This window comes from Symphalangus syndactylus, chromosome 5, assembly GCF_028878055.3.
Source record: "Symphalangus syndactylus isolate Jambi chromosome 5, NHGRI_mSymSyn1-v2.1_pri, whole genome shotgun sequence".
Classification (NCBI taxonomy): Eukaryota; Metazoa; Chordata; class Mammalia; order Primates; family Hylobatidae; genus Symphalangus; species Symphalangus syndactylus.
In genome coordinates, this window is record NC_072427.2 from 81,969,817 (window position 1) to 81,996,504 (window position 26,688).

Below are 26,688 nucleotides of genomic sequence, written 5' to 3' on the forward strand. Positions count from 1 at the left end.
TTGTGTTCATTCTTTTTTTTTTTTTTTGGAGACGGAGTTTCGCTCGCTCTTGTTGCCAAGACTGGATGCAATGGCATGATCTCGGCCCACTGCAACCTCCGCCTCCCAAGTTCAAGAGATTCTCCTGCCTCAGCCTCCCAAGTAGCTGGAATTACAGGCATGCGCCACCACATCTGGCTAATTTTGTAGTTTGATTCAGGCAGATGAGCAAATTCTTGTAGCCAAGAATTAAATCCATGAATCTTTATTTTGAAGGAGAAAGTGGCCTATAGTTTGAGTATTTTCAATTAAGAAATAGTAATGGAAGTACACATTTGCATAGTTTATAAAATTCTCTTCTAGCTGGAGTAGGCTTCATGGAAACCTTCTTAGATTTTAGGTCTCTAGGTAAAAGAAGTGGTTCCATTTCCTAACCCCTAATCTGCCCTCTGCTCACAGGCTTTTAAACTCTTCTCTCCAGAGTCACTAATAAATTACCATATTCATTTCCTAGGGCCGCCATGATAGAGTACCACAAACTGTGGTTTAAACAACAGAAATTGCTAGGCACGCTGGCTCACACATGTAATTCCAGCACTTTAGGAGGCCAAGATGGGAGGATTCCTTGAGCCAGGCGTTTGAGACTGGCCTGGGCAACATAGTGAGACCCCTATCTCTATTATTGAAAACGAAGTTTCTCACTTGTTCTCTAGTTTAAGAGGCATGATTATTTCTGGTTGTCTTGTCTCCCTCTAGCCAACTTACTAATTACGGTTTCAACTCCGCTTTTTTCCTCTGTCAACCTATTTCTTACTGCCTGTGTGGCCATCTTTCATTCTGTCTAATCATCTGGAGTGTAGAGGCATTCTCTGAGCCATCTCACTTTGTCCTCAAAAAGAAAGATGTGGCTGGGTGTGATGGCTCATGCCTGTAATCCCAGCACTTTGGGAGGCCGAGGCAGGCAGATCGCTTGAGTCCAAGAGTTTGAGTCCAGCCTGGGCAACATAAACATAGAGACAAAACCCCATCTCTACAAAAAAATAAGAAAATTAGCCAGGTGTGGTGGCATGCACCTGTAATCCCAGCTATCAAGAAGCTGAGGTTGGAGGATCGCTGAGCCTGGAGGTGGAGGCTGCAGTGAGCCGAGATCATGCCACTGCACTCCAGCCTGGGCGACAAGAGTGAGACCCTATCTCAAAAAAAAAAAGAAAAAGATGCACTTTCTTCAGTAACATGTAACACATTCCCTGCAAGTCTGGAACAATTTCCTCAGCATTTATTACCTGGGTGTCAAGATGAATGGGTCTAGTGCCCCATTGAAACTCCCTCCCAAAATCGCCACAACAAATATCCTATTTATCATCCACGTGGTATGGAAGGCCCTCGAAAGTAGTGCTTTTAGATTGGACTGGCCACAACCTCTTCCTTCTGGCAACCCCATCAGTACTCATTTATACCTGCCAGTGTCAAAAGCATAGGGTTCCTAATACACCAAAATGTTCCCTATCTTCCTTTAGTGCCAACTTCATATCTATTTATGTGTTTTGATATTGTATCCCAGCCCCCCAAAGTAGAATGAATCTAAAACCTGAGAAAATGGCAGGAGCAGTTTCAAAGTATTTAGTATGAACCATGTATATTTTTTATTACTTTTCTAATATTTTGTTGATATTTTTCTACATAGTTGCCCTTGGACCAGAAAGAAGAAAATCTGACTCAGGAGTTATGTTGCCAACGCTCAGGGTCTCTCTTATTCAGGACATGAGGTATTTGTTATTCATACACGTGGTGATAACTTTGAAGTATTTTGTGGCTTTTAACTAAATTGCTCAAATAATTATGGCTATGTTTATTTTTGGCTTATGTATTCTGAAGAAAGCATTTTTTATGATTTCATTTATTTTATTTTTATACCATTGTAGTGTTTCCTGACATTAAATCCAAATAGAAGATGCAGCTGAGAAGAGTTTTAAAGCATCTCTAAACTTTTTTATTTTATTTTACTTTTGCAACAGGGTCTTGCTTTGTCACCCAGGCTGGAGTTCAGTGGTGCAATCACCACTCCCTGCAGCCTCAACTTCCCAGACTCAAGCAATCCTTCTGCCTCAGCCTCCCAAGTGGCTAGAATTACAGGCACCTGCCACCACCCCCAGCTAATTTTTTTGATTTTTAGTAGAGACAGAGGGTTTTTTTTTGTTTTTTCTGATGGCGTCTCTGTTGCCCAGGCTGGAGTGCAGTGTCGTGATCTCAGCTCACTGCAACTTCTGCCTCCCTGGTTCAAGCAATTCTCCTGCCTCAACCTCCTGAGTAGCTGGGACTACAGGCATGCGCCACCATTCCTGGCGAATTTTTTGTATTTTTAGTAGAGACAGGGTTTTACCATGTTAGCCAGGATGGTCTCGATCTGACCTCATGATCCACCCGCCTCCGCCACCCAGAGTGCTGGGATTACAGGTGTGAACCACTCTGCCCGGCTGAGGTGGGGTCTTATGTTGCCCAGGCTGGCCTCGAACTCCTGGGCTCAAGTGATTCTCCCGCCTCGGCCTCCCAAAGGGCTGGGATTATAGACGTGAGCCATTGTGCCCATCCTAAACTATTTTATAGCTTCTTTTGTTCAGTTTTTAAAACTCCCTTAAATACCTACTGCCCACCGAAGAAGGTACAGAAGAAAAAATCTGCAAATAATGGCAGGATATGTGGCAGAACAATTGCAGTCAGGTAGATTTAGTTTGAAGCAAATACAGATCTGAGAATCATCACTTGCAATTATTGTTAAGAAATCTTTAGAAGACTTCAAGATATCTAACACAGATTTATTGAATGAGGAAGGCAGAGGCTTTTATCTTTTAAATATTTTAGGTACAATACTTAGTTAACTCTTACAATGTATGGGTTTAAAGCAGTGTCATAAGATCCAAGTGCAGTGGGTCATGTACTTTGGGAGGCTGAGGCTTGAAGAGGATCATTTGAGACCAAGAGATTGAGACCAGCCTGGGCAACATAGCAAGACCCTGTATTTTAAAATAATTTAAAATAACCAGTTAAAGATTATCAATGTAGTCTGGCTTATTTTCTCTAATGCCATAGAAAGTAAGATTTCATATTTTCCATATGTTGTCCAGTGCAACTTGAAAAGTAATTCAGTGGTTTAAAGTTGTGACTGATATTTAATTATGCTATAGAACAGTTATTTTGAAAAGAAACTTGAGTATTCACCCTGTTTCATTACTTTTTTTGGAGCATCAAGAATAACCAGATTCTTATTTATAGGTATCTATGAGTCTGCAAAAAGGACATAATAAAGCCTGAAAGAGTGAATAAGTGTTAAATGCTTTATCTTACGACATTGTCCGTGTGCTTGTGTTGTAATGGCAATTATGATGTGAGACTAACTTCATGATTCAGATGGAACCTTCAAAGATTTAATCAACATCAATTGTATATTATCCATTGCTCCCTTTAAGTATAGAAGAACCTTTCTGTGCCCAGTACTGTTCACTCTTTACTTCTTTTCTAGTCAGGGTTCTCCTTAAAATCTACATCTTTGCTGTTGCCACTATTCTTTAGGCATATTCAAAACATGAGTGAGATCAAGACTGATGTTGGACGAGCTCGGGCATGGATAAGACTGTCTCTAGAAAAGAAGCTCTTGTCCCAGCATCTTAAGCAGTTGCTTTCTAACCAACCACTCACCAAGTAAGATACCATCTTTGATACATTTCTGTTTCTATAACCTGTGTGCATACAAAGCAAGTTGCATAAACTGACAAAGTGGCTTCTTCAGTATGAAGTGCTGTTTCCTGTGCACATGCATTGTTCTTTATCTAACAGGCATGTGCTTTTAAAACTCTGTCTTGATGTAATACTTGATTGTTTCGGGGAGGACACACCAAATTTAACAGACAAAGGCCAGATTGCAGTTGGGTGTGGTAGCCGTTGCCTGTAATCCTAACATTTTGGGAGGCCAAGGTGGGTGGATCACTTGAGTCCAGGAGTTCAAGACCAGCCTGGGTAACATGGTGAAACCCTGTCTCTACAAAAAATACAAAAGTTAGCAGGGCATGGTGCCGCACACCTGTAGTCATGGCTATTCAGGAGGCTGAGGCAGGAGAATCACTTGAACTTGGGAGGTGGAGGTTGCAGTGAGCCAAGATCACGTCACTGCACTCCAGTCTGGGCGACAGGCAAGACTGTCTTAAAAAAAAAAAGGCCGGATTGCTCTGCCAGAATCAGGCAAAAAGCTGGCTAGTTCACACAAGCTGACAGTAACATCCAAAAGATAGGTTGAATTTATATAAACCTTATATTATATTGTAAAAAACAAAGATAAAACCTGGAGTAAAAAAAAGAAAGAAATAATAAAGTTCTGAGAGGAGGTCCCAGTGAAGGGCTTCTTCTGAGAGCCTTGCATTCAGTAGTTTAGGGCAAGGGTTCCCAGCCCTTGGGCCATGGACTAGTACTGCTCTGTGGCCTGTTAGGAACCAGGGCTGCACAGCAGGAGATGAGCAGAGGGCAAGCAAGCATTACCGCCTAAGCTCCACCTTCTGTCAGATCAGCAGCACTAGATTCTCAAAGGAGCACAAACCCTATTGCGAACTGCGCATGTGAGGGATGTAGGTTACATGCTCCTTATGAGACTCTAATGACTGATGATCTGAGGTGCAACAATTTTATTCTGAATCCACCTCCCCATCCCCAGCCCCTGCGACAGCCATAGGAAAATTATCTTCCATGAAACAGGTCCCTGGCGCCAAAAAGGTTGGGAACCACTGGTTTAGAGCCCGGAAACCAGTCAAGTACATGTCAATTAATTGTTAACTTTTAATTTCTTCTGTTTACTCTATCAAGAAACCCTCTTCGAGGTCAGGTGCAGTGGCTCACACCTGTAATCCCAACACTTTGGGAGGCCAAGGTGGGCAGATCACTTGAGGTCAGGAGTTCGAGACCAGCCTGGCCAACATGGCACAACCGTGTCTCTACAAAAAATACAAAAATTACCCGGGCATGGTGGCATGCACCTGTAATCCCAGCTACTTGGAGGCTGAATCGGGAGAGTCACTTGAGCCAAGATTATGCCACTGCACTCTAGCCTGGGCAACAGAGCAAGACCCTGTCTCAAAAAAAAAAAAAGCAAAAAACAAAAAAAACACAAAAAACAAAACAAAAAAACAAAAAAAAGAAGCTGTCTTGGATGAAATATATTGCCCTTATATTTACATTAGTGCTAATTTGAAGGCTAAGGACTTTGACTTCTCAGGAGCAAAGTTAGGCAGAGAATTCAATAAAGACCTCAAACGTGATAGCCTATTAGAGTTCCAGTGCTTTTTGTAGTTTTGTATTTGTACATATCACACTTGGATTACATACCCCCGGAGCATTTTCAGATGAGTCTTAATGTTCAAAGAGTAGGTTTGATAAAGAATGAAGTGTCACATATAGCCTGTGAATCTGATCTTGTTTTCTTAAAACTGGCGTGGTTTTTTTTTTTTTTTTCCAATTACAAAAAGTTGTTGGCCAGGCGCAGTGGCTCACACCTGTAATCCCAGCACTTTGGGAGGCTGAGGCGGGCGGATCACGAGGTCAGGAGATCGAGACCATCCTGGCCAACATGGTGAAACCCCGTCTCTACTAAAAATACAAAAATCAGCTGGGTGTCGTGGTGCATGCCTGTAATCCCAGCTACTTGGGAGGCAGAGGCAGGAGAATCACTTGAACCTGGGAGGCAGAGGTTGCAGTGAGCAGAGATCACGCCACTGCACTCTATCCAGCCTGGTAACAAAGTGAAACTCTGTCTCAAAAAATAAAATAAAATAAAAAAGGCCGGGGGCGATGGCTCGTGGCTGTAATCCTAGCAGTCTGGGAGGCTGAGGCGGGCGGATCACCAGAGATCAGGAGTTCGAGACTAGCCTGACCAACATAGAGAAACCCCATCTCTACTAAAAATACAAAATTAGCCAGGTGTGGTGGCACATGCCTGTAATCCCAGCTACTTGGAGGCTGAGGCAGGAGAACTGCTTGAACCTGGGAGACGAGAGGTTGTGGTGAGCCGAGATCGTGCCATTGCACTCCAGCCTGGGCAATAAGAGCGAAACTGTCTCAAAAAAAAAAAAAAAAAAAGTGATTTATGCTCATAGTGGCCAAAGTACAAAGAGGAAAATGATAATCACTTACAATCCCGCTATATAAAGAACACTAAGTATTTCACGTTTTCTTCTGTACTTTTCATCTATGCATGTTCTCTTATTAGGATATACTATATTTGCAATTCAATATCATCCTTTTTATTAGCTTAACAGTGTACCATAAACGTTTCACCGTATCACAAGAGTTTAAAATCTGAAATCTGAATGCTTGTGTTCAAATATTGCCTTCTCTATTTAGTATTTGAATGAGCTTGGACAAGATATTTAACTTTCCTGTATCTCTCTTTTCCCCATCTGTAAAATGACACTAGGCTGGGTGTGGTGGCTCACTCCTGTAATCCCAGCACTTTGAGAGGCCAAAGTGGGAGGATTGCTTGAGCCTGGGAGTTCAAGACCAGCCTGGGCAATATAGTGAGACCCCGTCTTTACTAAAAATAAAAAATTAGCTGGGCGTGGTAGCATGCACCTGTGGTCTCAGCAGCTTGGGAGGCTGAGGTGGGAGGCACACTCAAGCCCAGGAGGTCAAGGCTGCAGTGAGCTGTTACTGCATCGCTGCACTCCAGCAACCTGGGTTACAGAACGAGACCTCATCTCAAAAAAAATAAATAAATAAATAAAAAATAAAAAGGCACTAATAGACTTACCTCATAGAGTGAGAATTAAATGTATTAATACCTATAAAACACTTGGGAAGGTGCTTAAATGTAAGTGTTTAATGAAATCTTTGCCCCATTTCATCTGTATCTTTAGGACTGAATCCTAAAAGTAAAATTGATGAGTCAAGGGGTATGATTGGTTTAAAATAATTGTTACCTGAATTGCTTTCCTGAAATTTTCAGTCTCACCAACTGTGAGAATGGCGTTCATTTCTTCCTTGTCAACACTGGTCATCACTTTTAAGTCTTTATTAGTTTGACAGATAAAATAGATGCATTTTTTTTCCTTAATTATTAGTTAGGTTAAAAGTGTTTTATTAACTGTTTATCCATTTTTATGAATTGCAATAGAATGAATCTATTTTTTCAAGATTAAAGGTGTTTGTCTAAGAGGAGCTATTTATTTTTAGTCAAGGCTTAATGAGAGCCAGCCCCAGTGGCTCGTGCCTATAATCCCAACACATTGGGAGACTGTGGCAGGAGGATCTCTTGAGTCCAAGAGTTCAAGACCAGCCTGGGCAATATAGCGAGACCCCATCTTGGAAAAAAGAAGACATAATGGGAAAGAAACAAAAGAAAAAAATGGCCGGGCATGGTGGCTCACGCCAGTAATCCCAGCACTTTGGGAGGCCGAGGCAGATGGATCACCTGAGGTCAGGAGTTTGAGACCAGCCTGGCCAACATGGTGAAACCCCATCCCTACTAAAAATACAAAAATTAGCCTGGCGTGGTGGCACATGCCTGTAATCCTAGCTACTCATGAGGCTGAGGCAGGAGAATCACTTGAACCCAGGAGGCGGAGTTTGCAGTGAGCTGAGATTGTACCATTGCACTCCAGCCTGGGCAACAAGAGAGAAACTCTGTTTAAAAAAAAAAAAAAGACATAATGAAAAGCACGAAAAATACATGATACTACTGTTTTTTTTTTTTTCTTTGATACTACCGTCTTGTGCTTGTCTTACCCTTTCCTAGGAAGCTTTATAAGCGATATGCTTTTCTACGTTGCGAAGAAGAAAGAGAGCAGTTTCTTTACCACCTTCTTTCTCTCAATGCCGTGGACTATTTCTGCTTCACCAGTGTGTTCACCACTATCAGTAAGTCTAGAGAATTGACTGTTAAGGGTTACTGAGGTGACTAATGGAATAAAAGCATTTATATTTTTTAATGCAAGATATGCCGTAGTACATGTGACATTGTAACATACCCCCAGATCTCTGTTTAGGAATAAAGGATATTCCCCAAATGCTAGGAGTGCTACAGGAAACCCTTGGCTGTCAGGCTGTGAAGAACGCCTTACTGAAAAAAAGTACCTCACTGGAGATGATACCTTCTGCCAGTTCCAGCCAGCATCCCATAACTGAACAAAGGGCTGTCCCGGAGCTCACCAGGGGGTCAGATAGATGAGGACTTCATTGAGACTGCATTGAAGCTTAACATCTTGCTTAACCAATCCTGCTTTCCTTCTCACATGTTGGTCCCAGGAGCAGCATTGTCCATGCTAATTTCTGACTCAGAGATTTCTTCCCAAGAAACCCAGTCTTTGATAGGAAATGTTACCTACAATAGATGTGAAAAGGAATGTTTTATTAAGTAAATATTTCAATATCTTAACGAAAACACATAAATTCAAAGTATCTGTGTGATAATAATAAACTTATGCAATTGGACATCATTCAACTTTCGAAGGAAATGCTGATTGGAGATTTTTTTTTTTTTTTTTTTGATACAGAGTCTCACTCTGTCACCCAGGCTGGAGTGCAGTGGCATGATCTCGGCTCACTGCAGCCTCCACCACCTGGGTTCAAGGAATTTTTGTGCCTCAGCCTCCTGAGTAGCTGGAATTACAGGCACACCCCATCACACCCGGCTAATTTTTGTATTTTTAGTAGAGATGGGGTTTCACCATGTTGGCCAGGCTGGTCTCGAACTCCTGGCCTCAAGTTACCCACCTGCCTTAGCCTCCCAAGTGCTGGGATTACAGGCATGAGCCACCACGCTGCACCTGGAGATTTTGTTGTTGTTGTTGTTTTTGTTTTTTTTGAGATGGTGTCTGGCCCTGTCATCCAGGCTGGAGTGCAGTGGTGGAATCTCGGCTCACTGCAACCTCTGCCCCCTGGGATCAAGTGATTCTCCTGCCTTAGCCTCCCAAATCACACACCTGCATATAGGCGTGTGTCACCATGCCCGGCTAATTTTTGTGTTTTTAGTGGAGACAGGGTTTCACCATGTTGGCCAGGCTGGTCTCAAACTTCTGACCTTAGGTGATCCACCCACCTCAGCCTCCCAACGTGCTAGGATTACAGGTGTGAGCCACTGAGCCTGTCCAAGAGATGCATTTTTTATAGAAAGCCGAATGATAGCATTCATTCTTTCCTTCATTGCTAATTCTTATTTGCAGTGGGTCCTCTTCCTTTGCAGAATTTTTACTTGTATCAATTAGGAATTGCATTTAGCTGCAAGTATCAGAAACTTGAAAACCAGTGGTTTACAGCATAGTAATTTCACTTACATAATAAAGGTCTCAAAGTAGGCAGTGGGCAGTGCTGTCACGGACCCAGGCTCACTGTCCTTTTCCCCTTAGACGTGCTCTGTGTGTGCTAGTTACCTCATGGTTTCAACATGCCTCTTCTCAGCATACCTTCCAGCAGGAAGGAGAGAGTGCCAAGGAGGGGCAGGATCTGTGCTAGAAAGACATAGTTTTCCAAAAAATCTCAATAAATATCACTAACATTTCACTGGTCAGAATAGTGTAGGTTTTGGCTTTCCAGTCTCTGGTAACAGCAGACAAAGGAAAAGGGAATTGGAATGGGGATTAGGCCATCCTGTAACGCCTGTCAAGTTACTATTCATTGATTAGGTTACTGCAGGCATAAGAAACTAAAAAGTTATATACAGTTTTAAAATCGGTCCGGGTGCAGTGGCTCACGCCTGTAATCCCAGCACTTCGGGAGGCCAAGGCGGGTGGATCACAAGGTCAGGGGTTCGAGACCAGCCTGACCAACATGGTGAAACCCCGTCTCTACTAAAAATACAAAAATTAGCTGGGTGTGGTGGCGGGCACCTGTAATCCCAGCTACTCAGGAGGCTGAGGCAGGAGAATTGCTTGAACCCGGGAGGCGGAGGTTGCAGTGAGCCGGATTGTGCCACTGCACTCCAGCCTGGGCAACAGAGCAAGACTCCATCTCAAAAAAAATAAATAAATAAATAAAATAAAATCGAAGAGGCCAGGCACAGTGGCTCACACCTGTAATCCCAGCACTTTGGGAGGCCAAGGCGGGTGGATCACGTAAGGTCAGGAGTTCGAGACTGACCTGGCCAGCATGGTGAAACCTCATCTCTACCAAAAAATACCAAAATTAGCCGGACGTGGTGGTGCATGCTTGTAGTCCCAGCTACTCAGGAGGCTGATGTGGGAGAATCACTTGAACCCGGGAGGCAGAGGTTGCAGTGAGCCAAGATCACGCCACTGCCCTCCAGCCTGAGTGACAGGATGAGACTCTGTCTCTAAATAAATAAGAAGTAGCAGTAGAGGATTCCTAAAATCCTCCTTATATCTGCAGATTTCTCTTCATCTGAGTAATTTTCAATTTGAGAAATTCTTCATGAAAGAAATTTTTAAATTTAATCATATTGCTTTTTCATACTTAAACTATGAAATCACTGTTGTGCATCTGTGAGCCTTTTGCAGCCACAGAACTGCTGACCCTAAACATGCCTTTTTCTGCAGATTTTCTTATCAATGCAAGAAATGAGAAAAGCCTCTGGCAGCTAAAATAAAGTCTTACACTAACCTCTTCTGCTTTCAGTTTCAAAACCCATTTGATTCTGATGATTACTAAACCATGAAAGGATGGCCTTTTCTCTGACACTTTCCTATCCTAAAGCCAAAATAAAAGGACACAAAGGGAGACTATTCACCTAACATAAAGAAAGTCTTTTATGTAAAATTAGGGAAATGAACCATTTATCTCATTTGTTTTCCTCATCTAAGAGTGCACTGAACCATGAGCTCGTACTGTGAGGCTGTATCTAGGCACCTTCTTAAGTAAATGTTTTTCATCCTACTTGTAGATCTTTCAAGGAGGGCTTCTAATACCCCCTCTTATGATCAAATGGGCAGAAATCCCAAGGATAGCAACAAATATTGATTCTACCCTACTTTAAAAAAAAAATGGCTGGGCATGGCGGCTCACACCTGTAATCCTAGCACTTTGGGAGGCCGAGGTGGCGGATCACCTGAGGTCAGGAGGTCGAGACCAGCCTGGCCAACATGGGGAAACCCTGTCTCTACTAAAAGTACAAAAATTAGCTGGGCATGGTGGGCGCACACCTGTAATCCCAGCTACTCCAGAGACTGAGGTAGGAGAATCGCTTGAACCCGGGAGGCAGAGGTTGCAGTGAGTTGAAATCACCCCACTGTACTCAAGCCTGGGCATCAGAACAAGACTCCTTCTCAAAAAATAAATAAATAGTGGCCCGGTGTGGCGGCTCTTCTCAAAAAATAAATAAATAGTGGCCCGGTGTGGCGGCTCACACCTGTAATCCCAGCACTTTGGGAGGCCTAGGTGGGTGGATCATGTGGTCAGGAGTTCAAGACCAGCCTGGCCAAGATGATAAAACCCCGTCTCTACTAAAAGTACAAAAATTAGCCAGGCACGGTGGCAAGCCCCTGTAATCTCAACTGCTTGGGAGGCTAAGGCAGGAGAATCACTTGAACCCGGGCGGCAGAGGTTGCAGTGAGCCGAGATTTCACCACTGCACTCCAGCCTGGGAGACCGAGTGAAACTCTGCCTCAAAAATACATACATACATACATACATACATACATACATACATGGCAGGTGGCTTATGCCTGTAGTCTTAACACTTTGGGAGGCCAAGGCAGGCAGATCTCTTGAGCACTTTGGGAGGCTGAGGCGGGCGGATCACGAGGTCAGGAGATCGAGACCATCCTGGTTAACACGGTGAAACCCTGTCTCTACTAAAAATACAAAAAAAATTAGCCGGGCGCAGTGGCGGGCACCTGTAGTCCCAGCTACTCAGGGGGCTGAGGCAGGAGAATGGTGTGAACCCGGAAGGCAGAGCCTGTAGTGAGCCGAGATTGCGCCACTGCACTCCGGGCTGGGCGACAGAGCGAGACCCCGTCTCAAAAAAAAAAAAATAGCTGGGCGTAGTGGTGCACACTTCTGGTCCCAGCTACTGGGGAAGCTGAGGTGGGAGGATCACTTGAGCCCAGGAGGTGGAGATTGCAGTAAACTGAGATCGTGCCACTGCACTCTACCCTGGGTGACAGCGAGACCCTGTCTCAAAAAAAAAAACTTTAAAATTTTAAAATCAGGCCAGGTGCAGTGGCTCATGCCTGGAGTCCCAGCACTTTGAGAGGCCGAGGCAAAAAGATCACTTGAGTCCAGTTCAAGACCAGCCTGGGCAAAATAGTGAGACCCTGTCTCAACAAAAGAACAATTAAAAAGTTAGCTAGGGGCCGGGCATGGTGGCTTATGCCTGTAATCTCAGCACTTTGGGAGGCCAAGGTGAGCGGATCACCTGAGGTCAGGAGTTCGAGACCAGCCTGGTCACCATGGTGAAACCCCATCTCTACTAAATATACAAAAAATAGCTGGGCGTGGTGGTGGGCGCCTGTAATCCCAGCTACTCAGGAGGCTGAGGCAGGAGAATCGCTTGAGCCCGGGAGGCAGAGGTTGCAGTGAGCCGAGATCATGCCATTGCACTCCAGCCTGGGCAACGAGAGCAAAACTCTGTCTCAAAAAAAAAAAAAAAAAAAAATTAGCTAGGGGTCGGGCGCGGTGGCTCATGCCTGTAATCTCAGCACTTTGGGAGGTTGAGGCCAGTGGATCACCTGAGTTCTGGAGTTCGAGACCAGCCTGGCCAATATGTGAAAACCCCTTCTCTACTAAAAATACAAAAATTAGCCGGGCGAAATGGCAGACGCCTGTAATCCCAGCTACTTGGGAGGCCGAGGGTGGAGAATCACTTGAATCCAGGAGGCAGAGGTTGCAGTGAGCCAAGAACATGCCACTACACTCCAGCCTGAGCGACAAGAGTGAAACTCTAAATACATAAGTTAGCCAGGTGTGGTAGCGTGCACCTGTAGTCCCAGCTACGGGAGAGGCTGAGATGGGAGGATTGCTTGAGCCCCAGAGATCAGGGCTGCAGTGAACGCTGATTGGGCTGCCGCACTTCAGACTGGGCGGCAGAGCTAGATCCTGTCTCTAGAAAACCCAGCAAACAAAAAAACAGAAATGTGCCGGGCGCGGTGGCTCACGCTTGTAATCCCAGCACTTTGGGAGGCCGAGGCGGGCGGATCACGAGGTCAGGAGATCGAGACCACGGTGAAACCCCGTCTGTACTAAAAATACAAAAAAATTGGCCGGGCGTGGTGGCGGGTGCCTGTAGTCCCAGCTACGCGGAGAGGCTGAGGCAGGAGAATGGCGTGAACCCGGGAGGCGGAGCTTGCAGTGAGCCGAGATTGCGCCACTGCACTCCAGCCTGGGTGACAGAGTGAGACTCCGTCTCAAAAAAAAAAAAAAAAAAAAAACAAATGTATGGCTGTGATGGACAAAAATGCTTATGTGCTTAAACCATCTCCCCCCTTTTTGTTTTGAGACAGGGTCTCACTCTGTTGCCCAGGCTGGAGTACAGTGGTGGGATCAGAGTTCAGTGCATTCTTGACCTCCCTGGCTCAAGGGATCCCCCCTCCTCATCCTCCTGAGTAGGTGGGACTACAAGTGGGTACCACCAGACCTGGCTAATTATTTTTTTTTTTATTTTGTATAGAGACAAGGTCTCACTTTGTTGCCCAGGCTGGTCTTGAACTCCTGAGCGAAAGTGATCTGCCCCCCTCAGCCTTCCAAGGTGCTAGGTAGGATTACAGACATGAACCCCCATGCCTGGCCCTGTCCACATTTTTTTTTTTTTTTTTTTTTGAGACGGAGTTTCACTCCTGTTGCCCAGGCTGGAGTGCAATGGCGCGATCTCGGCTCACTGCAACCTCTGCTTCCCGGGGTCAAGCGATTCTCCTGCCTCAGCCTCCTGAGTAGCTGGGATTACAGGTGTGTGCCACCACACCTGGCTAATTTTTTTTTTTTTTTTTTTAGAGAGAGTCTTGCTCTTTCACCCAGGCCGGAGTGCAGTGGCACTATCTTGGCTCACTGCAAGCTCTGCCTCCCGGGTTCACGCCATCCTCCTGCCTCAGCCTCCTGAGTAGCTGGGACTACAGGCACCTGCCACCACGCCTGGCTAATTTTTTGTATTTTTTTTTAGTAGAGACGGGGTTTCACCGTGTTAGCCAGGATGGTCTCAATCTCCTGACCTCGTGATCCACCCGCCTCGGCCTCCCAAAGTGCTGGGATTACAGGCGTGAGCCACCGCGCCCAGCCTAATTTTTGTATTTTTAGTAGAGACGGGGTTTCACCATGTTGGTCAGGCTGGTCTCGAACTCCTGACCTTGTGATCCACCCACCTCGGCCTCCCAAAGTGCTGGGATTAAAGGCTACCACACCTAGCCGTTTTCTTTCTTTTTTTTTTTTTTTTGAGACAGAGTCTCACTCTGTTGCCCAGGCTGGAGTGCAGTGGTGTAATCTCGGCTTACTGCAACCTCTGCCTCCCAGGTTCAAGCGATTCTCCTGCCTCAGCTTCCCAAGTAGCCGGGATTACAGGTGCACACCACCACACCCAGCTAATTTTTTTTTGTATTTTTAGTAGAGATGGGGTTTCAGCATGTTGGCCAGGCTGGTCTTGAACTCCTGACATCAAGTGATTCACCTGCCTTTACCTTCCAAAGTGCTGTGATTACAGTCCTGAGCCACCATGCCTGGCCCTGTCCCCATTTTTTAAAAAGAGAAGGGAGGGATGGGCGCGGTGGCTCGCCCCTCTAATCCCAGCACTTTGGGAAGCCGAGGTGGGTGGATCACCTGTGGTCAGGAGTGTGAGACCAGCCTAGCCAACATGGCAAAACCCCATCTCTACTAACAGTACAAAAATTAGCTGGGTGTGGTGGCAGGCACCTGTAATCCCAGCTAACTCAGGAGGCTGAGGCAGGAGAATCGCTTGAACCTGGGAGGCAGAGGTTGCAGTGAGCTGAGATTGCGCCACTGCACTCCAGCCTGGGCAGCAGAGTGAGACTCTATCTCAAAAAAAAAAAAAAAAAAAGAAAAAGAAGGGAGGACATACATAACGTCTAACCTCTCGTGCTTCCACATTTGAGCAAAGGACAGTGATAGGGCAGTGACATCTAGTGGTGTGTCTGTGGAAGAGCCTCCCCAGGCTCCTCTTGGACGTGAGTCACCTTAATAGCTTTCCAAGTTGTGGTTTATAGACTTCACGATATGTCCAGAGTGGAGGTGCCATTGTTTATTATTTGTGGTTTTTGCATATTGTGCTGTAAACTTGGGACGGGAAAGTTCTGAAAGGCAGTGCTTTAAAGCATTGCCCAAGAAATTCAATATTGTCCAAGAAGTCATCCACCCCTCTTTTTATATAAAACCATATCAGTAATCATGTTCATTTCTACTCAATTTTGGTACAAAATTAATTTTTAAGATAATTTAAGCAATGAAAACACAATATACACAGTCAATGTTCACATCTTTAGGTATTCTCGTACTAATGCTTGAGATTGTTCATACATTTAATGTTGATATACGCATCATACATACATGATGATATACATGCTGTGAAAACCACTGCTATGAGTATTGAGACTTCTGGTTTGCAAACTAGATCTCGTCTTTCTAGACTGAAAGGTTATGGTCTCAACTTTTCGTGTAAGTACATCTTGATAGATCATAAAAAGCAAATTATCAGTGAAAACCAACAGGAGTTCTTAATATATATTTTGTTATAAGGAGAATTTTATTCCTGCTTTTTTATTAATTTCTGCATTTTTCTTTCAGTGATTCCATATAGGTCAGTGATCATCCCAATCAAAAAGCTGAGCAATGCAATAATCACATCAAACCCTTGGATCTGTGTATCAGGAGAGCTAGGAGACACAGGAGTAATGCAGATTCCCAAAAACCTCCTCGAAATGACCTTTGAGGTAGGTTCAGCTAATACCTTTCCTAGAAGAATGTATCACATGTACTTTTACAGATGATTCTGTCTGGCTTTTTCATTTTTCCTTGAATCAAATAAAATAGAGGAACACTCAAAGCGTGCAGGATCCTTTTTGTGATTATATGTCTGAAGTTGTCTTAAGCAGCTTATACTGATTTGTTTTGCATTTTCATTGTTAAGCTCTATTTTTCACTTGTAATGATGTGCTTTGGGGCTTTCCAGGTCCCCTCCCATTATTTTCAGGGTCTAGCACAGATCCTAGCAAGCAGGAAATATTTAAATAAATGTTTTCCCCACAGTGGTTCTCCTCCCTACTGTAAAATGCTTTCTGCCCAAACCTGGTCATCCTTTGGCAAAAGGACAGGAGAGCTGATATTCATGCTTATGGATTTTTTTTGAGACAGAGTCTTGCTCTTTCGCCCAGGCTGGAGTGCAGTGGTGTGATCTTCACTCATTGCAACCTCTACCTCCTGGGTTCAAGCATCTGCTTACGGGTTTTAGACCACATGGTGACATTTATAGAGTAATTCTATAAAAATGCCTTTTGGCCAGGCGCAGTGACTCATGCCTATAATCTGAACACTTTGGGAGACCAAGGTGAGCAGATTGCTTGAGCCCGGGAGTTTGAGACGACCAGCCTGGGCAACGTGGTGAGACTCCATCTCTACAAAAAATACAAAAATTAGCTGGGCATGGTGGCATGCACCTGTAGTCTGGGTACTTGCACGGCTGAGGTCACGTGAGCCCAGGAGACAGAGGTTGCAGTGAGCCAGGACTGTGCCACTGCACTCCAGCCTGGGTGACAGAGTGAGACTCTGTCTCAAAAAACAAAACAAACAACAACCTTTTAATATTGTAGTCAATTTTCAGTCTTACTTGGTGAAATAGTTGCATATGGTTAAGCCTGTACACAGGTTGATCTTGGTGGAGGAAGAGAACAAATAATTGTTGTGTTTGAGGAAGGAAATGGTACTAACTGAATGTCCCATTCTCATGTTCCTTGGGGTCTCAAAATAGCAGTTTCCACTTAGAGTCATGATGCCCCCCCCCCCGCCCCCAGGAGCCCAGTTTGGCCTTATCTGTGCAGTAGACTCAAAGCCACCTGTATATAAAATATTAAAACCCTTGGCTTTTCTTCATCTACCAATAATGAAAGTACATCAAAACCCCCATCATTGCCATTTCTAAGCTGTCTCTCTCATGTCTACCTCCTTCTTTCCATCTCTGCTGCACAACTAATTCAAGATGCCATCATCCCTAAGTTACAGCATGGTGATGCCTTCTCACTGAGATACAAAGAATAAAGTGCTTTAAGAACTTGTAGCTCTGGCCGGGCCAGTAGCTCACTCCAATAATCCCAGCACTTTGAGAAGCCGAGGCGGGTGGATCACGTAAGGTCGGGAGTTTGAGGCCAGCCTGACCAAAATGAAGAAACCTCGTCTCAACTAAAAACACAAAAATTAGCCGGGCATGGTGGCACATGCCTGTAATCCCAGCTTCTCGGGAGGCTGAGGCGGGAGAATCGCTTGAATCCGGGAGGCGGAGGTTGCAGTGAGCCGAGATGGCGCCATTGCACTCCAGCCTGGGCAACAAGAGCGAAACTCCGTCTGAAAAAAAAAAAACTCGTAGCTCTAATGGGTACAAAAAAATAGAGTGAATAAGACCTAGTATTTGCTAGCACAGCAGGGTGACTATAGTCAAAAATAATTTAACTGTACATTTAAAAATAACAGTATAATTGGATTGTCACACAAATGATAAATGTTTGAGGTGACGGACACCCCATTTACCCTGATACAGTTATTAGGCCTTGCGTGCCTATATCAAAATATCTCAATTAATCCATAAATATACACATCTACTAGGTACCCATAAAAATTAAAAATTAAAATTAACAAAAAAAAAGAACTTACAATTCTGATGTTCTCATCCAGCACATAGTTGGGGTCAGTGATCTTTTCATTATCAGATTTTAGAAGTCAGAATTTAATTAGTATTCATTTTTACTATTCCTATTATCATTGCTTTATTTTGTACTTGTCCACAAAGGGCCAGTGAAGATAACTTACTGATAACTATGCCTTTTAAAAAATAGCTTCAAAGACTTCTAGTATATGAGATCTGAGGTCAGTTCTGCCTTAGTATCTCATTGGAACAGAAAAATATCAACATCTCATGTACCCTATAAATATATATACCTGGTATGTACCCACAAAAATATTTTAAGAAAGAAAAGAATATCAGTGTTAGTGATTTTTAAAATCTACAATTGTTTTCTTGACCTCTTTGTAACGAAATCTAAATAGCATCTTTTTCCTGTTTTTAGAAATTATTCTCATCCTTCAAGGCACAAGTCACTGTCTCAGTGTTTGTGGGATCCCCAAGTAGAAGTAACTGTTCCTTCCCCAGTGCTCTTCTAGCACTTTCTACATCTCTAATCTAGCACTGTGTGCAGTGCCCCTCATTTGGTAGTTAATGTCCATATGTCTCCTAGCTCCTTATGTGGGAGCTCCCTGAGAGCAAGGAATACATGTGAATATGTTTCTCTAGTGCACAGCTGAATACATTATGCAGGGTTTGTCTCTGCAGTTGTTAAACTAGACGGAACCAAAGTACCTGTAAAGCTGAGATGTAACAGGATGGGATTGGGCACTAAATAACCTAAGGTCGTGTCCCTACAGTGCCAGAACTTGGGGAAGCTGACCACTGTTCAGATTGGTCACGATAACTCAGGACTGTTAGCCAAATGGCTAGTGGATTGTGTCATGGTCAGAAATGAAATCACAGGACATACATACAGGTAAGTAAATGGCCTTGGGAACTCAGAATTCTTTGTTTTAAGACTCTTCAGATAAGAAAAGGTTTAAGAATTGTAGGCCAGGCACAGTGGCTCACGCCTGTAATCCCAGCACTTTGAGAGGCCGAGGCGGGTGGATCACCTGAGGTCAGGAGTTTGAGACCAGCCTGACCAACATGGTGAAACCCCATCTCTACTAAATAAAAAAAATTAGCAGGGCATGGTGGCGTACACCTGTAATCTCAGCTACTTGGGAGGCTGAGGTAGGAGAATCACTTGAACCGAGGAGGAGGAGATTGCAGTGAACCGAGATTGTGCCATTGCACTCCAGCCTGGGCAACAAGGTGAAACTCCATCTCAAGAAAAAAAAAAAAAAAAAAAAAAGAATTGTTTGAGCTCTTCCACTGCCTTCTGAATTTTAGGTTTTTTTTTTTCCGGGGGAGGGGAGCAACTTTTTTTTGTTTATGTCATACAAAATTGGCCCCCAAAAAACTTTTTTTCTTTCTCCTTTTTTTTTTTTTTTTTTTTTTTTTTTCGGTCTGAGACAGAGTTTCACTCATATGGCCCAGGCTGAAGTGCAATAGTGCAGTCTCGGCTCACTGCAACCTCTGCCCCCCAGGTTCAAGCAATTCTCGTGCTTCAGCCTCCCAAGTAGCTGGGATTACAGGTACCTGCCAACACGCCCCGCTAATTTCTGTATTTTTAGTAGAGATGGGGTTTCGCCATGTTGGCCAGGCTGGTCTCAAACTCCTAACCTCAAATGATCCACCCACCTTGGCCTCCCAAAGTGCTGGGATTACAGGCATGAGCCACCATGCACAGCCTCAAAAAACTTTTTAAAACAACAGATGTTTGCTGCTATTGCTTGGTGCACAAGTGTTGGAAAGATTAATATAACGCTCAGAAAAAAAGAAAATAAAAAAAGCCTAAAATAATTTCAGTGGGAGGAAAAGATCTCTTGGATTCCACTAGTCACAGCCAACACTACTCTATGGAAACATCGTCCTCTTCTGTGCCTGAACTCCTAAATTAATTTCTAGTTTGAAAATATTCTGACCGGGTGCAGTGGCTCACACCTGTAATCCACACACTTTGAGAGACTGAGATGGGAGGATCACTTGAGGCCAGGAGTTCAAGACCAGCCTGGGCAGTGTAATGAGACCTTCTCTCTACAAAAAACACAAAAATTAGCCAGGTGTGGTGGTACACACCTGTAGTCCCAACTACTCAGGGGGCTGAGCGAGAACCCTGTCTCAAAAAAAAATAATAAAAAACTTGTTTTCTGTCCTCCCAGATTCCCATGTGGGCGGTGGCTGGGGAAAGGCATTGATGATGGGAGCCTGGAGAGAATTCTTATTGGAGAATTGATGACATCAGCATCAGATGAAGATCTAGTAAAGCAGTGTCGGACTCCACCCCAGCAGAAGTCACCCACCACGGCTAGGAGATTGAGCATCACTTCACTGACAGGAAAAAACAACAGTAAGTTTATTTAAATTTTTCTTATGTACTCCTATGATGTAAGCTTCATGTGACCATTTGATAGAAAACAGTTGTGTTAACGAATGTAGTGAGGAGATTTTAAAAAGAAGAAAGTTGAGGAAAATTCATAAATATTCAAAAGCCGGAAGAGTTTAGATGTTAAAATCTAATTTTTTAAAAAACCTGCATGCTCTGTTTTTATTAAGCTATGGAAATATGAGTAAATATTTTACCTGAAACTTTTATCTTTTGAGACAAGGTTTCACTCTGTCACCCAGGCTAGAATGCAGTGGCACAGTCTCAGCTCACTGCAGCCTCTGCTTCCCGGGTTCAAATGATCCTCCCGCCTCAGCTTTCCAAGTAGCTGGGACTACAGGCACACAACATCACACCCGGCTAATTTTTGTATTTTTTATAGACTGCCTTTCACCATGTTGCCCAGGCTGGTCTTGAACTTCTGAGCTCAAGCGATCTGCCTGCCTCAGCCTCCCAAAGTGCTGGCATTACAGGTGTGTGCCACCACACCTGGCCTTGCCTGAAACTTAATAATAACTCCCAGATAGCCATATCTAGCCTTTTTTTTTTTTTGAGACAGAGTCTTGCTCTGTCACCCAGGCTGGAGTGCAGTGGTGCCATCTCAGCTCACTGCAACCCCCGCCTCCCGGGTTCAAACGATTCTCCTGCCTCAGCCTTCCAAGTAGCTGGGATTAAAGGTGCCCGCCACCACACCTGGCTAATTTTTCGTATTTTTGGTAGAGACAAGGTTTCCCCATGTTGGCCAGGCTGGTCTCAATCTCTTGACCTTGAGATCCACCCGCCTTACCTTCTGAAAGTGCTGGGATTAGAGGCGTGAGCCACCGTGCCCGCCCCAGTGTCTCTTATTCTAAGAGATTAAAATTTCCTTCTACCCCTTCTGTCCCAACTTTCTTCCTATAGTAAGGATGAAACAAAATACTATAAAGGAGTGAATTTTATGAATATTATACTATGTTCACATGCCATTTTTAGTAATATAGTAAACTTCTAATTTATACTAATTTAGGCTTTAATAGACTAAATTACTAATGTAGGCTTTAATAGACTAAATAATGTCTCCCAAAAATATAAAATTCTAGTCTCTAGAATCTGTAAATGTTGCCTTATTTGGAAAAAGGGTTTTTGCAGATGTGATAGGGATCTTGAAATAAGGAGATTGTCCTGGATCACCTATGTGGACCCTAAATGCAATCATACGTATTCTTTCCCAACACTTTGGGAGGCCGAAGTGGGCAGATCACTTGAGATCAGGAGTTTGAGGCCAACCTGGCCAATATAGCAAAACCCCATCTCTACTAAAAAAAAACAAAAATTAACCAGGCATGTGGTGCATGCCTGTAATCTCAGCTCCTTAGGAGGCTGAGGCATGAGGATTGCTTGAACCCAGGAGGTAGAGGTTTCAATGAGCCGAGCTCATGCCACAGTATTCCAGCTTGAGTGATAGAGTGACACTCTGTCTTTTTTGGGGGTTTTTTGGTGCCAATTTTAAATAGTTTTATTTAAGACATTGCATTTTCCACTTATAATACGGTGTTTATAAAGTGCAATGTTATTTCCTTCCCCTGTGCATATGTTCCATATTCAAGTATTGAGAAAAATATGGAATGCTTCACCAATTTGCTTGTCATCCTTGGGCAGGGGCCATGCTAATAATCTTCTCTGTATTGTTCCAGTTTTTTAGTATATGTGCTGCCGAAGCAAGCATGACTGTGTCTTAAAAAAAAAAAAAAAAACAACAAGGAATGCTGGCCAGGCGTTATGCCGAGGTGGGTGGATCACCTGAGGTCAGGAGTTCGAGACCAGCCTGACCAACATGGCGAAACCCCGTCTCTACTAAAAATACAAAAATTAGCCGGGCATGGTAGTGTGCTCCTGTAATCCTAGCTACTTGGGAGGCGGAGACAGGAGAATTACTTGAACCTGAGAGGTGGAGGTTGCAGTGAGCCGATATTGTGCCACTGCACTACATGCACTACAGCCTGGACAACAGAGTGAGACTCTGTCTCACAAAAAAAAAAAAACAAGGAATGCCAACAGCCACCAGAAGCTAAAAGAGGCAAGGAAGGGATTTTCCCCTAGAATTTCAAGGGAATAAAGCCCTGCTGACACCTTGCTTTTTTTTTTTTTTTTTTGCCCAGTGATAACTAAATTTTGACTTCTGGCCCCCAGAACTGCAATAAAATGTATTTCTGTCACTTAAGCCACCAAGTTTTGTGAGTCTATTACAGCAGCCGCAGAAGGCAGCCACAGAACATGAATATAGAGGCAGTATTTAGGGAAAAGTTACGGAAGTTTATCAGTGAAGGGGCTTTTTAGCTATAGATTATAACCACAAGTAGAATAACAAAGGTACCTAATAGGTCCTTAGTTTATTAACAAAGCAGTTTCCCTAGATTCTATTAGTCTCTATCCATTTGCTAGCACATGATTGTGTATTAACTATGAGTGCAGTTTTTTTGCTTTTTGTTTTGTTTTGTCTTGTTTGACTGAGTTTCGCTCTTGTTGGCCACGCTGGAGTGCAGTAGTGCCATCTCATCTCACTGCAACCTCCACTTCCCAGGTTCAGGCAATTCTCCTGCCTCAGCCTCCCAAGTAGCTGGGATTATGGGCATGCACTGCTGTGCGAGGCTAATTTTGTATTTTGGGTAGAGACGGGGTTTCACCATGTTAGCCAGGCTAGTCTTGAACTCCTGACCTCAGGTGATCCTCCCACCTCGGCCTCCCAGAGTGCTGGGATTGCAGGCGTGAGCCACTGTGCCCAAGCAATTTAAAGCACTTATAGCAACAAATATTGGTGAGGATGTGGAGTAACAGAAAGCTCATGCATTGCTAGTAGGAATACAAAATAAAAAACATCTTGGCATTTATAAAGATACATGTACACTTACCGTACACTTGGCCCAGAAATCTCACTCCTAGATATGTACACAAGAGAAATGAATACATATATCTACACAGACTTGTACCCAGATGTTCTTAGAGCTTTATTCGTAATAGCCAAAAATGGAAACAACCCCAATATACATCAACTGGTAAAAGGATAAACAGATAGTGATATATATCTGTTTATATATCAGATCTCTATAAAAGCAGTATAATAATATAAAGTAGATCAGTGGTTGCCAGGAGTTAGGAGCTAAGGAAGGTAACTGAAAGAGCACAGGATAGGCCGGGCACGGTGGCTCACGCCTGTAATCCCAGCAGTTTGGGAGGCCGAGACGGGCAGATCACGAGGTCAGCAGATCGAGACCATCCTGGCTAACATGGTGAAACCCCGTCTCTACTAAAAACACAAAAAATTAGCCGAGCGTGATGGCGGGTGCCTATAGTCCCAGCTACTCGGGAGGCTGAGGCAGGAGAATGGCGTGAACCTGGGAGGTGGAACTTGCAGTGAGCCAAGGTCACGCCACTGCACTCCAGCCTGGGCTACAGAGCGAGACTCCGTCTCAAAAAAAAAAAAAAAGAGCACAGGGTAACTTTTGGGGATGATGGAAATGTTCTGTATCATGATTGTGGTGGTGGTTACATGACTATCCATTTGTCAAAGCTCATCAAAATTGGTGACTTTTATTACACGGTGAATTTTAATTATGCTGATTTAAAATTTAAAAGTAGATTTCAGCTCAATCCATCCTAATATAACATCTGAGTCAGTCCAATTTTATGGGGGTATTATCTGAGAGGCTTTTATCCCCCATTTTTTTTTTATCATACTTTCTTTTCTCACTCTATAAGCAGAAAAGTCTAAATGACCCAAGACTCAGAAATGGATAACAGGGTATTTTCTCACAGTATGTGATATGTAAAATGGTATTCAGAGAACTGAAAATTTTTAAAATCAGTTTTAAAATAATACTGATCAAGGCTTTTTTGGAATGGGTGACAGGTTTCAAAATAGACTTGATGTCTAAAAGAAAAAATAGAGAAAGGTAAAGGTAAAAAAACAAACAAAAAACTACTGGGTGAAGAAACTACTAGGAACAAGAGGCCATGGTATCAGTACTTCAATTATAAGAGGTTTTCATTTTAACAGTTTTTATGCATTAGTGTAGAAAAAACCTACTTGAATTTTACTGAAAGAAATGTTAGCTGGGCGTGGTGGCTCATGCCTGTAATTCCAGCACTTTGGGAGGCTGAGGTGGGCGGATTACCTGAGGTCAGGAGTTCGAGACCAGCATGACCAATATGGTAAAACCCTGTCTCTACTAAAAATACAAAAAAATTAGCCGTGCATGGTGGCCGGCACCTGTAGTCCCAGCTACACAGGAGGCTGAGGCAGGAGAATTGCTTGAACCTGGGAGGCGGAGGTTGCAGTGAGCTGAGATTGCACCACTGCACTCCAGCCTGGGAGACAGAGCGAGACTCTGTCTCAAAAAAAAAAAAAAAAGAAATGTTCATGCAAGAAATCCTTGAGCAGTATGAATTCAGAGATTCCTAAACATGAGGATGCATGGCTTTTCCTTTATAGTGCGTTAAGTAAATTAGAACTACAAGAAAATCTGAACTATATACCTTTTCTCTTGTTACCTACTTCTGAAATGTTTACCACCTTTTTTAAAAAACAAACCATTCCTTGGGTTTGGTGGACAAAAGTGATTTAGGTCCCATTCAAGCAGCCCACTAACCTATCAGGAAAGTGGCCTAGAAGAGCAAGTACTGGCTGGCAGAAGGAAGCAGTGCTGAGACGGATTGACTAGCCAGGGAGGGAGGGAGTTCTGGGCTTCAGGCCCGGATGCACAGGATACTTGGCATCTTCCCCTTATTTTAAACACAACAGCAAATCTTCAGACTCCAGGTTAGCTATCCAGAGCACCTCAAGCCTTAGTCTATGCCCACTAACAGGCTCGTAGGTGGGTAGCATAAGGGAACATTTCACTAACAGGCTTGTAGGTAGGTAGCATAAGGGAACATTTCACTAACAGGCTTGTAGGTAGGTAGCATAAGGGAACATTTGAGGAGTGATGTTGGGACTTCTCAGCATTGCTTCTCATATTTAGGGGCTTGCTAGCATTTTGTGACAGGCGCCATGCTAGTTATTTACTCCTATAACTTACCAGTTTTCCCAGTGAGGCGTGTATTTTCCCTATTTTCAGTTGAGGAAACTGAAAGCTCAGAGGAAGTTAGACACTAGGCTAGGGTTATAGATTGCAGATGGTAATGCTGGGATATGAATCTAGGGATCTCTTGGATTATTTTCCATTTTGCTAGGATGCCTCCCACTTGGCCAAACTGGCCAGAGGCAAGTTCTATGGAGCCCCTGGCAAAGCCAGCCTGCTGTGGTGACGTATTTCCTACCTAGGTGGACACAGTTGATGTCCCATAGTACTTTGGTTTATTTCTCTCCCATGAGAATGCAGCCACTGTTTATTATTTTACAGAACCCAATGCTGGGCAGATACAAGAAGGAATTGGAGAAGCTGTGAACAATATTGTGAAACATTTTCATAAACCTGAAAAAGAGGTATTTATGGGCTATAAAACTTAGTATAGTGGGACTTTTAAAAATGCTTTTATATGTGATACATGAGGCAATATGGGGTGCTTGAATTTTCATTTGTAAGCTTTCTGGTAGCTGTAAAAACATGCTTCATAGAGCTACCTTCAGCACTTGCTTCTCTAGTGTTTTTCTTAGACATAGATGCAGGAGATTTTTCTTTGGCACTGTGTGTTACGCCCCACAGAGAGGAAGCCTCACCGTGTTGCTGTGTGGAGAAAATGGCCTGGTTGCAGCCCTTGAGCAAGTTTTCCATCACGGGTTCAAATCTGCCCGCATCTTTCACAAGAATGTCTTCATCTGGGACTTCATAGGTAAATAAAGCAGAGGTTTATCACATTAAGGCCTTTCTTAGGAACTCAAAGACCCAGGAATCTGAGTGAATAAGGTTAGTGATAAGGGTATATATATATATTTTTTTTTTTTCTTTTTTTTTTTTTTTCAGACGGAGTCTTACTCTGTTGCCCAAGCTGGAGTGCAGTGGCGCGGTCTTGGCTCACTGCAACCTCTGCCTCCCGGGCTCAAATGATTCTCCTGCCTCAGGCTCCCAAGCAGCTGGGACTGCAGGTGTGCACCACCATGCCCAACTAATTTTTGTATTTTTAATAGAGAAGGGGTTTCACCATATTGGCCAGGCTGGTCTTGAACTCCTGACCTTGTGATCCATCCACCTCAGTCTCCCAAAGTACTGGGATTACAGGAGTGAGCCAGCCTGCCCGGCAAGGATAGATATATATCTATAGATATAGATATATCGATATATCTGTATCTATATCTATATCTTTTTTTTTTTTTGAGACGGAGTCTTGCTCTGTCGCCCAGGCTGGAGTGCAGTGGCGCAATCTCGGCTCACTGCAAGCTCCGCCTCCTGGGTTCAGGCCATTCTCCTGCCTCAGCCTCTCCGAGTAGCTGGGACTACAGGCGCCCGCCACCACGCCCGGCTAATTTTTTTGTATTTTTAGTAGAGACGGGGTTTCACTGTGGTCTCGATCTCCTGACCTCGTGATCCGCCCGCCTCGGCCTCCC

General features: G+C 43.8%; 1 protein-coding gene and 1 non-coding gene across 7 annotated transcripts in view; one reads left to right on the top strand and one right to left on the bottom strand.

Moving 5' to 3' along the window:
- DENND5B (DENN domain containing 5B) overlaps positions 1-26,688 on the top strand; it is a 209,941-nt gene that overhangs the window by 173,024 nt on the left and 10,229 nt on the right. For all 6 annotated transcript variants that reach the window (XM_055280097.2, XM_055280095.2, XM_055280099.2 and 3 more), the window contains 8 exons: positions 1,664-1,745; positions 3,547-3,675; positions 7,751-7,872; positions 15,691-15,836; positions 18,535-18,653; positions 19,945-20,132; positions 25,547-25,629; positions 25,850-25,976. In XM_055280097.2, coding sequence (XP_055136072.1) covers positions 1,664-1,745; positions 3,547-3,675; positions 7,751-7,872; positions 15,691-15,836; positions 18,535-18,653; positions 19,945-20,132; positions 25,547-25,629; positions 25,850-25,976 — 996 coding nt within the window. The remainder of the gene's footprint in view (positions 1-1,663; positions 1,746-3,546; positions 3,676-7,750; positions 7,873-15,690; positions 15,837-18,534; positions 18,654-19,944; positions 20,133-25,546; positions 25,630-25,849; positions 25,977-26,688) is intronic.
- LOC129483590 (U6 spliceosomal RNA) lies at positions 21,762-21,873 on the bottom strand. Its single transcript, XR_008658113.1, has one exon. It is a non-coding gene; the product is annotated as a U6 spliceosomal RNA (small nuclear RNA).